Raw genomic sequence first — 12,840 nt, 5'->3', positions numbered from 1 at the left:
CTTTACAAACAAAACTGGAGCTCCCCAAGGTGACACACTTGGCCGGATATAACCCTTGTCTAACAACTCATATAACTGTTTCTTCAGCTCAGCTAATTCTTTAGGCGCCTTACGGTATGGTGCTTTGGAAATAGGACATGTTCCTGGTTTGAGCTCCACGCTGAAATCAACATCCCTCTTTCGCGGTAACCCCAATATATCCTCAGGAAAGACATAATCAAACTCTCCTACTACTGGTATCTCAGCAGCTGCCTGTGACTCTACTCGGCCATCTCTCACGTGACAGAGAATCAAGGGGCACTTCTTCCTCAAAACATGAATTTAAAGTCATCACAGCTATGAACTTACACTTAGGTCTAACAACAAACCCTTTATAAGACACCCTTTTACCCTTAGGACCCTTTAAAGACACTTTCTTTTGCCGACAATCTATCTTGGCATCATACTTACCCAGCCAATCCATCCCGACAATCACCTCAAACCCATCCATAGGAAACTCTAACAGGTCTACCGGTAACTCTACCCGTCCAACCAACATAGACACTCCCCTATACAACTTGACACATGACACAGACTCCCCAGAAGGTATGAACACATCATCCTTTACAATCTCAAACTCCCCCAAGCCCATAGACAAAGCATGACTCTTAGACACAAAAGAATGTGTTTCCCCCGAGTCAAACAAAACAAAAGACGGTACATTATGAACAAGATAGGTACCGGTAACTACATGTGCATCATTCTGAGCTTCCTGCTTATCCATCATCAATAGCTTTCCACTGCTCTTCTGCCCTCCTCCTTGAACCGAAGCATTGGAGGTACTTGGCTTAGCTGCCGAATCCTGGGTGACACTATTATTCTGTCGCTGATAAGATCCACCACTGTTGCGGTTATAACCGCCGTTGTTGCTATGACCACCCCGGCTGCCCCATGATCCACCCGGCCGGTTGCTAGCAAAACTCTGACTCGGCCCCTGAGAGAAGTTCCCCTGATAAGCTCTCGAACCTACTCCAGTCTTGGCACTGGTGCACTCTCGCCTCATGTGGCCTACGCCACCACAGTTAAAGCATGTAAGGTTGGAGTTATCGCTTGTACTCCGGCCACCACCTCTTCCCCATCCACGAGAACCCCCCAGAGAAACCAGCTCCACCGGAAAAAGCCTTAGCATGGTTGAAGTTGCCCCTCTTGTTACCCGACTGATTGTTGTTTCTACTATCAGCCTTCCTTTTCTCCGCAGCATTTCTCTCTGTAACCTCTTTTGAGAGATCTACCATTCTCTCAGCTTGACCAACTCTCAGGTACACATCCTTAAGATCAATGACAACTCCAGCTGGTAGACGGTTCATGATCTTGGCGGACAAACCCCTCTCAAATCGAAGAGCCAAACCCCTCTGCCCCAGCTGCATATCCTTAGCATAACGAGACAACTCTAGGAACCGGTGATAGTACTCGGTGACTGTCATATCCTCAGCCATGGTGAAGGAATCGAACTCTGACCTCATCTTGTGACGGATATGCTCCAGCACAAACTGCTCCTTCATGGCACTCTTCGGACCCGACCAGGGAATAGCCTCTAGACCCTCAGCTTGGTAAAAGGCTCTAGCATCCTCTTTGACGTTTTGCCACCACACGGCGGCCTCACCTCTCAGGTAATACACTACCTGTTCAACAATCATATCCTGCGGACACTTGACCATCTCCATAAGAATTTCCATCTCACGGTGCCACTTCTCAAGCAACTTGGGTTCCCCAACGCCCTCATAGGTAGGTGGGTTGAAGCGGGCGATGTTGATGCTAAGCTGAGTAGTATCCACGGGCTTCTCCGCCCTCTTCCCCACATTCTTAAGAGCCTCAAGAAGAGCCTCTTGTTGCTCAATCATACGAGCAATCTCATCAATGGTCATCTCAGAAGCTTCAATTTGCGCGGCAGTTCTTTTAGGCGGCATTTTGAGCTGATATGAAACAGGGAAACGTAAGCACAAAAGCCTACGGCTCAAAATGTAATGACCCTCTGCCAAAGAAGCACTCGGCCGAGTATCCAGCAATACTCGATCGAGTAAGGACTACTCGGTCGAGTATCACTGATACTCGGTCGAGTAATCCACTCCAGTAGCCAACGTCAAATTCACAAGAATCATACTCGGTCGAGTATAGACCACACTCGACCGAGTAAGCCCCACTCGGTCGAGTACATCTCTGTACCCGGTCGAGTAAACACATCCAGTAGCTATTGTTACTCACTGCCCAACAATACTCGGTCGAGTGCCTGGTTACTCGGCCGAGTACCCTGTACTCGGTCGAATACCCGCCCTGCTCGGCCGAGTCATGCCAATAACGAGTCAAAAACAATACACAGTATCTCCTATCATGCTTTTTATCCCAACAATCAAACATATAACGATAGAAATTTAAATGCCACATAATAAACATGTAACATGCCAATCACTTTCATGCTAAAACTGTTTCACAAAATTTTACATATAGATTCTTTTTACTCCGTTCCAATACTCAATATACTTTAACCAATTTCACGTACACATTCACCTACCACTACATGTTCCAACCATTAGACTTTAACATACATGCACATGCAGTAAACAACTCTCAACACATTCCCCAGTGACCGGCTCACGTTAGTGAGGGCCATATTGCGACTCTGGGACGTCTCCCGAGTCTTTGCGGTAGCTCCAAACCACTCTCCCCGGGTTCATTTTATTTAGACTCCCTAAGTTCATTGGGTTCATTTGTTTTAGGTGCCGGAATCTTCGGCTCAGATACCACTTTGTAACACCCCCTCATACCAAGGTGCCTTACTAGGACCACCCTAGCATGAAAGAACATTACCATCTCGTTTGCCCGAGGTTAGTATATATCATAAGCGTCTGTCCAAACACATTTATTAAAAGTACTGTAAAAGTAAATGTTTACAATACTCCAAAATCCAACAAAAGTAAATCTGAATGTTAAAACTACATGAATCATAAACTAAGACTCGTAACTGTGATACTACAACTTGGTGTGACGGCTCTCCCATGACCGCCCAAGCTCACCAAATGCAATACCTGTCAAGCCTGCTCACCATCCCCGAATGGATCACAGCAGATTCCACAAACAACAACAACGGGGTCAGTACTGTTCAATCAAGATAAGACATATACACAATGTAACCAGCTGATCATCCTCCCAACCAATCTCCCAATCGTACACAGCAACGGACTACACACCGAAGTGTGTAGCCCTGCCAGGTTACCCGTCGCAATAGGTAACCCTCGCCGCCAGTGGGGGACCGCAGGCAATGCCCACCTAAATCCCGCTCATCAACGAGCGATACCCCTGTCCCTTAATGTGCACATCCCCTTTCGTGACGGGTTCCACGGAGGGCGAACTAGGGTGTGAAGCCACTCCCACAAGTGACTCCACCATAACCAACACAGTCAAAATCACAATCACCACCACACCACAACATCACATCACCACAGCATCACAGCTGTCACTACGCCACAACCGTCATCACAACACCATTACTCCGATGATCAGCAGATAACAACAATTATAACATAAACGCATCTTAAATCAATCAACAGAGACTGAGTAGGGAAATCCTACTTTAGCAACAATAGCAATGAAGAGAATCAGGCAACTAGAATGGCTCCTCTACGAAGTCCTCGCCTAAACAATAATCACATAACACAATTACACATTGCACAATCCCATTTCCCCCAAATTCATAAATAAAGCAAACCCTAGAATTGACCATTAACAACATAGAGTTAAGACTTACCGGCGAAAGAACGAAAGACTGAATACGATCATCACGATGTCCACACACACACACACAGAGGAGAGATTTGGTTTGGGAGTGATTAGGGTGTCGTAAGAATGATTAGGGTTGCAAATGATGTTTAGAAACTGTTTTATCGAATAAATAATCCTTAAACACTCCCGCATCAAACCGCTGAAATATTACTCGCCAGACCGGATACTCGGTCGAGTATAGAGTAATCTCGGCCGAATATCCTCTACTCAGTCGAGTATTCATCATACTCGGTCGAGTATTCCTCGGCAGTAGCCAAGCAGACTACACAATCAACACTACTCGGCCGAGTAGGCAATACTCGGTCGAGTACTTGACTTAAGAAATCCGTAGTATTACACTCGGCTAGCACCTGTATACTCGGTCGAGTGCACCAACCACTCGGCCAAGTGACACAGAAAAAAATCTGGGTTTAATCCCAAAAGGCACTAGGTCACACAACTCGGTCGAGTGAGTGCCACTCGGTCGAGTACTCTTCTGTACTTGGCCGAGTGCACAACTGGAAAATCAGGGGTATTAAAGGTGGTCGAGCCGTCAAGGTCGTTAGAGGGATGAGTATAGGAAATAAGTGGTGGCTCATGACTGGTGGTTGGAGATATGGTGAGGTAGTCGTGGTTACTTACTTGGTGAAATTGGGGGGATATAAGAAGGTTACTTTGGTCATAGTATGGTCTCTTTATTGCATGAGTCAGGAATTAAGTAAAATGATGACCGAGAATGAAATACGATGGGAGGTGGGATATATACAACGGAATGTAAGTGGTTAGAGTAATAAACAAAGTACGGGGTGGTAAAATATAAAATACGGTAAATACTAGACGGTCAGTGTTAATTTTCTCTTATTTTTATTATAAAACCGGTTGATGGATTAACATTGGGGTTTGAGTAACTAGATCCAAGTGTAGATCTGTTTTAAAACTAGCAGACCCAAATTCCCACAAAATCCTTCGAGTCTGAAACTGTACGATCTTGATAGATCTGGCATTGATAAAAGGTTTCTTTAGATAGAGTTCGGGATTCATCGTCATCACTTTACAATGCCTACATATATTGTGAAGGGTTCTAACATACTTACACTAAATGATGATAATCTCTTATATGAGGCGCAAAAGTATTAAATCATCCTTCAATTTTATAACGAATTTTCTACAAACAAATATATATAATCCATGTATATAAACATGATACTCGTAATTATGTTTCTATTTTTATTGTATACAATCAGTATATCCTACTTTATCATTTGTCCCTATAAAATGATGAAATTAAACTTGACGACAATTGCTATAAAATAGCAATGTACTTTATAGATGTCATAATGTATAAATAAAAACAATGATTTCTCATTGACTCGGGTTTTGTAGTACATGATTTTTCCCTTTTTTAAGAAAATTGATAAGAAATCAATTTCTGTCAAAATTTATTTTTTATCTTGACATTTTTACAATTGTTTGGATTATAGGTTTTCGGTTGATAGCATTTATCAATTTGGGGACTCTCTTTCGGATGTGGGCAATTTTAAGTGGGAGAATCCATATACAAGTTTTGCCCAATCCCCCTACGGAGTAACCTACTTCCATACACCAACCGGTCGTCCTTCAGATGGACGTCTTATCGTCGACTATCTAGGTACGACAACCTTTTTAGAGGTAGCTTTTTACATGCTTGGTTTTTTTATAGTAAATATCAGGATTTGAATAAGGGGGTCACATATAAATCGAGAAGATCGATATAAGTTTACGTGTTAGCTTAGCCCCATATGTTGTTATCCAATATGCGGCCGAGGGACGAGCCGATAACTATATAGGCCGCGACCCAACCCGTCTTTTTAAGAAAAAAGTAACATATACAATAACTTTTAAGTAATAATAAGAAAAGCGTGTTTTTTGTAGTGGTAAAATATTTTTCAACCATTCACTAGATGCAAGTTCAAAACCCCGAATTTGATTTTTAGTTGTATTCTAAAAATCTTAACTTAAATAATGCAAAATGATACATATTGAAATATTAGTAAATGTTTGAGTTTTCCTTACAATATCCCTATCTCCCTATAACTAAAAGAATAAGTCAATCTAAAACTTTATGCTCAACTTCTATTGCAAGGATTGGGCCTCAATTAATAGGATATATATGTATATATATATATATATATATATATATATGTATATATATATATATATGTATATATATATATATATGTATATATATATATATATATATATAGAGAGAGAGAGAGAGAGAAATGGGAGAGAGAGAGAGAGAGAGTGAGTGTGTTGAACTTCTCTTTCTAACTCTTAATATTAATATTATTAATAGTATATTTTATGATAAAATTCGAAATAGAATCAAAGTCCCGTAATTTATTGTCAATTTCTCTAATATCCTTATCTTAATAAGTCATGTATTAGCATGATATCTACACTATTTTACTAATATTTCAGTAAAACTTAAGTACTCGAACAACGATTAAAGCTTTTTTCTTACTTTGAATTAAATTGCTTTTGTGTTTTACTTAATTACCTATGAGTTATATTTCTAATCATAGAACTTACTTTTCCGGTAATCAAAGTTGATGTAATTAACTTCATTTTTTCTTTAAAATGTAATAGGTCAACAAGTGACCCGGAGGAAATAAGTAGTTATTAGGTTCTTATTCAATATTTTTCGAATGAGAGAAACAATTTGTTACTTTATAACTCGTGTCTTGTGGTAACCAAACTCTTTTAAAATTTGTACTAGCTGAATATTCTAGTCAAATTTGTTAATGAACATTGCCAATTATAACTTGCTTCTACTAAAAACAATTCATTATTTAGCAAAAAAATCCTAAATCTTAGGAAGTATTTAAATATTGTAGGGAATTGTTGATTAAATCCTAATTTTTTTCTTATTGCAGCTGAGTACTTTAGGCTACCATTTATTGAGCCTTATTTAAATACAAGTGGGAACTTTAAGCAAGGAGTGAATTTTGCTGTGATTGGTGCCACTGCTCTTAATGTATCAGCTTTAATAGCAAAAGGGATCGTGCCGACCGTAACCAATCATTCATTATCTGTACAAGTTAACTGGTTTAAATCACATCTTGCATCCATTTGTTCATGCCCACTCGGTAAATTCCCTATGCACACTTTCTTACCATGAAATTATTTTTGGGAGTTTTGAAAGGCATTGATGTTGATAGGCTATCTATCGCACACCTAACAAAGATAAATACCCTAGAAACAAATGAATGTAGTAATAAGGGTCGACCACAAAGAGACGAGAGTTGCTAAACAAGTTGTTATGAAGTGAATTCTATCAAGGTCGGTTATCGATTGATTGTTTGTTTGGGTTTGTAAAACAATGATAAAGCAATGAAAGAAATCAATAATAAAGAAAGAGCCTAAGAAAGTCGGGTTACACATCCAAATTCTGTAAATACTCAAGTTAAACATAGGAGTTGATAATATCGTTAATTGTTTAGGTCTTATGACAATCACCTCTCGGCCTTATTGTCAATCATAGAACGGGTCATAAAGAGCTCTCGCTATGGATAGGTCGGTCTACTAAAACATGCTTAGTCTAATTCATTTTCGTGCCTCTCGACTTATAAAAGTGAATTAACAAATTTAATCTAAGATAGCGGTCAACAATCAAAGACTAACAATTTAATACAAGCATGTGATAGAAACTATTATATGATTACTATAGCATCCTAATTCAACAATTGCAAAAACTATTTATGCATGGCTTCCCTATTATTCCCTAGACAAATGAACTACTCTTGCATAATAAAGATTAAACCAATGACATATGAAATGATTAACATGAACATACTAACTAGTAATGGAAATGACAAATGAATAACAAAAGTAATACTAGAAAGGAAATTACCTTGACAATGGAAATAGAACTTAGAAATGAAGAACAAGATAACAAATGGAAATAACTTGAAATGTAACTTGTATACAACTTGAAATGCGTGAATGAAATTGTTTATAACATAAAGGAATTGCTTGAAGGAAATCTAAACTACATTTTATTCTGAAAATTAAGACTAAAACATATGAAAAAAATGTGTGTGTAAGAAGTGTGTTTGAGGTCCCGGATCAACACCCCTTATATAGGGGTGTATGTAGGATAAAACGTAAACAATCAATGGGGAGGTGACCCTGATCGGGGACACCCCACCCCGATCGAGGTCGTGGTGTTCTCGGTCAATTGTCTTCAATTCTTGCTTAAATGATAAATGGCATCCAATGTTACGTGTTAATGCTCCTAAATTCCTCGAGTTAGAGCATCATTTGGAATCCTAAGCTTGAAAGTCCGCTTGATTATTTGGACTTTTACTTGGGCTTCATTTTTATTTCTTTATTTGTGCATCAACCGAAATTAGTTTAATGCTCGGGATTTTCCAATTCTTTCCTAAATGCCCTTACGCTTCTCGAAACATCTTTGCATGGTCAAGACTTGCTCTCTTTAGCTTCGTGAACTTGGGTGATTGCTAATTTGACAGGAAAAAGCTACAGAAGGCTTCATTTACTACAAAATGTAATGAATACGAGCAAAAACACCTAGAACACAGAATTAGCTCACAAATACACAAATAGAAGCGCAATAGTGAAATAAAACCAAGCTAAAATAGGGAGTAAACTATATATAAAATGGATCTATCAACTGCAATGTACAGATTGAGACAACCCAATAACGTATTAAAGTATATATAAGAATTGATATGGAGTTAGAGATTGATGACTACGTGGTTCTAAGTTCAAATTAGGAACCTTTAACATTTAACAAGTGAGTTATCGCGTACACTATACGTCAACCGCCATTTTATTTTTTGGTTGAGACGAGCTATTCACAAAAAGTCACTAATATTGAATAACCATAATGTAAATTAAGATGCTGAAATTTAGAAGTATAGTTATGTGTGCAAATTGATGCTAATTGGGTTCATGTGAAAACCACTAACTCAATGATAATATTCAGAAGTCCCTCTTACAAAATTTTAGTTTTAAAAATAAGGACGTATTTTAATCCTATATAACATATTTCTTAATAAAAAATTATAATCTATTGACGGTAATCAAGGCAAAATACACTTTATTAATTTTCATGCATCTAATAATCATTTTCATGTATGTAACAATTTTCATGCACCTAATTCTCCTTTTGCTGCATCTAGAGCATGTTTTAGTGTACCATTGAATTTTTGTACATTAAGTATACTTTTTTTAATAGGGTTAATTCATACGAATACTCCATACTATCACCCATCTTCTCAAAATAATATGAACTATGTTTTAACTTAAAATAAACTCAACTTTGTATACCCTCTTCTCAAAATAGAATCCCCTAAATTTTGACCTGTTATATCAAGTAATAGGTGACGTATTCCTGATGTAGTACTAATAATAATAATAATAATAATAATAATAATAATAATAATAATAATAATAATAATAATAATAATAATAATAATAATAATAATAATAATAATAATAATAATAATAATAATAATAATAATAATAATAATAATAATAATAATAATAATAATAATAATAATAATAATAATAATAATAATAATAATAATAATAATAATAATAATAATACCCTTCAGTGATGTTTGATTTCCGAAAAGGGGAAAAAATTGGAATTAATCTAAGTTTTGGCAAAATTACTTCCATTTATTTTTAATAATAATTTCAAATTCAGTTACAAATTTGTTCTTGAATCAATCAAACAATGCCGACTAGAAATAATTGATCATCGAATCGATCTCCGACGATAATTATTGATTTCTCCTAGGATTTCGCGCTCGTGAATTCCGGGTTATTATTTCTGGGGATTTTGTGAAGATAAGATATTCTTATCATATTTGCATTGGATTCTTCATTTTCTCCATTTTCTCCATATTCATCGATGGACAACGATCAAGAACCTTCAACAAGACCTCCAACACCTTCAACTACGACGTCGTCTAATTCGATGGAGAAGGAAGCAGTAGAGCCGCCACAACATGTGGTAGGATTGCGCGCGTCGTCGTATACATTGGTGAACTCGGTAATAGAGAAGAAAGAGGATGAACCGGAATGGTGTTTTGATCCAAAGATTTTGATGGTATATTGGGGGTCATAGGAGGGGGAGGGGGGGGGGGGTGATGTTTGATTTTGGTAAGTGACAACGATGGTGGTGGTGGTGGTGGTGGTGAGTGAAAGGTAGGTGGTGGTGGTGGTGGTTGAGTGGTTCACTGATTCTGGGTAAGTGATTTTGATGAAGAAAAGTAAGTAATGGGATGAGATTGTTAATAGTTACTAGTTTTAAACCCGTGCAAAAAAAATGCACTGGTCATAATACCATGCGTTATTATTGGATACAGGCCGGGCTCAAGAGCATATAAATGAGCGTTACTAAATGTGAATGTCGTGATAATATAAGTAAGTCTATAATTGAAAACTCGACATACATATAATTTAATTAACCCTTTTCATTCTGATGACATAATATGGTTTTCATCATTAATGTACATATAATTTAGGAAAAAAGGACGATTTTAACAATAAATGAACAACTTTTTTACAAAAGTGGATTGTCTCATCGTATGAGACCGTCTTACACTATAATTTATGATATATAAATACATAAATCAACTCTTTCTAAGAATTTTACCCTATTTCATATTACCTATACCCCGTAGACGCCTTATTTCTCTGACAATTACTAACCGACTTTTCATCTTGTGTCCTTTCTTTGACTATCTCCATCTCAAAAATTATCCATCCTAATGTTATCCCCTTATTACCTATAATGTTAATCGGCCTTTATTCTTTAATTAGCCTAATTGTAAACATTTGTCCACTACTTCACAACATTCCACATCCCTTCTCCCTCCCCAATCACTCCGCCTCCACATTAGCATATGACGGTTACTACTCATCCAACATTTCAAATCTATCACATGTATTTCCCATTTCACTCTATTAGAACATGATTCTAGCGTGATCAATGCGAATAATCATATATTTGCGTTGTTGTGCCTCGAAATTTGTAGATTTATTGCTCATTGTATCTGGGTCTTCATAATTTTTGAAAAGCTAATTTCAAAAGAGGCGGTGTATTATTTTATATTAAAGTTTTCATTTCTAACTATATTTTCACACTTTAATCATTATAATATATATCTTTTTACTTATTTTAGTATATTTTCACCACTTTTGTTATATTCTTTATTGTAGATCTGATGCTTTTCTTAGTATTAAATCATCCCTGTATTTGTGTTCCAAGCAAATATTCTTTCTTTTTTTAAATTTAAACCTGTTTTTAAGACTTTTTCCTTTTTAGCATTTTTATATTTAGTATTTTCTATATTAATGAGGTAATTTAGTATTTTAATTTCTTTTTTCAATTTAAATATACTTTCTTTTTGGACTACTATTTAAATTATTTTCCATAATTATTTTCAGATGATTATTGTGCTTGTGTCATGAACCATAGTTAAATTATTTCGATTTCAACAAAAAATTCATTCTTTTTATTTTTTTTCCTTTAAAATGTTTCTGATATTTTTTATTTTAAATAAAGAATGGCTTATATACGCAACTTTATTTTTTTCCTTGGTTATTAAATATTTTATCATTTAGAAAAAAAATTATTTTAATTATTTTTTTAATAATTTAATTAATGACAAAAATCTTATCAATCATAAATATCAAAGACAAATTAACTTGATTGTTATTTTTTTTTTTTGAAATAACTTGATTATTTTCTACTACGTATAATGTTCAATGAAGATTTGTTTTAGAAAAAATGAAAGTAAAAGCTTCTGAAGAAAAGGAACTATCCAGTTTGTATTAATTTTCTGTACAAAATTTCCATTTATTTTATCTTTAGTGTAACATTGAATGTATTTAATTTTTTTTATCATAAACTTTTTAACATATGAATATGAATATATAATTAAGATTAATCTGAATAGAAATTGAGTTGATGAGAGGAGATGAGAAAGAGTAATTAAATGTTGTATAAATCAGGGGGTCCCAAATACACCCAATTTTCTCAAATCCATTAGCCAATCAGAATCCAAAGAAAAACCCAACTTTTATACTATGTAGATTATGTTCATACTCGTTTTAGATATTCTTTTTTAAGAGATGACCTGACTAGCAGGTAGTGGGTTATCGGGTTGTATTATGAGAAGAGAAGGTTAATAGATCGTTATATTGTGAAATTAATTGAAGTTGAGAGTAATATAAGAATACCACATATAGTTTAGAGTATTCTTGTTAAATAACCTTTTTAATATTTTGTTTTATCTAATAATATGCTTGAACAAAATACAATAACGGTAAATGATTCACTTAAATAATCGAAATAAAATTTGGTGGAGATTTGGCGATGGTTTTCACGGTTCTCATTGAGTTGGTGGTTCTCACCGGAACCCTACTATGCGCACACACACACATATTGATTTGTGTAAACCGTCTTATGTACGCCGAGTAAAATAAATACCAAAACGTAATTGCTATATTGATAACGTGAATTCATGAGAATTTGAGAATCACCATAAACCTCAATCTCTAAATTTAAATTTTGTGTAAGACTGTTGTACGCATACATTTATTCATGTATAAAGTAAAAATATAACATAACTTGAGTCAAAATATTAGTGTGTATATACAACAGCCTCATTTGTGATTTTTGGTTCTAACATTCTGTTAAACATTTATAATTTTCCAGAATGCAGAAGAAAGTTGTGGAGGGCAGCTTTTATAGTTGGTGAAATTGGAGGCAATGACTACAATTTCGCAACTTCTTTAGGTAAAGCACCTGAAATAATGTATCAAATGGTCCCTGAAGTGGTTCAAGGCATATCAAATGCTGTGGAGGTATCTTTTTCACTTTATATATTTGTACGTACTTTTAGCAAAACCATATGAACCTAAAAAATAAATAATAAATAAAAGCACGTCATAGGTAGGTTATGTAGCTATATTTATATCATGTTAAATTAGTTACAACTTTAATGGAAATGTATATACGCGAAA

General features: G+C 35.8%; 2 protein-coding genes across 2 annotated transcripts in view; one reads left to right on the top strand and one right to left on the bottom strand.

Moving 5' to 3' along the window:
- The window catches only part of LOC141605971 (uncharacterized), a 168,395-nt gene that overhangs the window by 99,677 nt on the left and 55,878 nt on the right, over nucleotides 1-12,840 (bottom strand). The window lies entirely within an intron of this gene.
- LOC141609196 (GDSL esterase/lipase At5g45910-like) overlaps nucleotides 1-12,840 on the top strand; it is a 36,581-nt gene that overhangs the window by 20,389 nt on the left and 3,352 nt on the right. The window contains exons 3-5 of the mRNA XM_074428354.1: nucleotides 5,277-5,443; nucleotides 6,711-6,923; nucleotides 12,533-12,681. Coding sequence (XP_074284455.1) covers nucleotides 5,277-5,443; nucleotides 6,711-6,923; nucleotides 12,533-12,681 — 529 coding nt within the window. The remainder of the gene's footprint in view (nucleotides 1-5,276; nucleotides 5,444-6,710; nucleotides 6,924-12,532; nucleotides 12,682-12,840) is intronic.

The sequence above is a fragment of the Silene latifolia genome, chromosome 10, assembly GCF_048544455.1.
Source record: "Silene latifolia isolate original U9 population chromosome 10, ASM4854445v1, whole genome shotgun sequence".
NCBI lineage: Eukaryota > Viridiplantae > Streptophyta > Magnoliopsida > Caryophyllales > Caryophyllaceae > Silene > Silene latifolia.
Note: the sequence above shows the minus strand (reverse complement) of the source record. Positions and strands in the feature narration are given on the sequence as shown.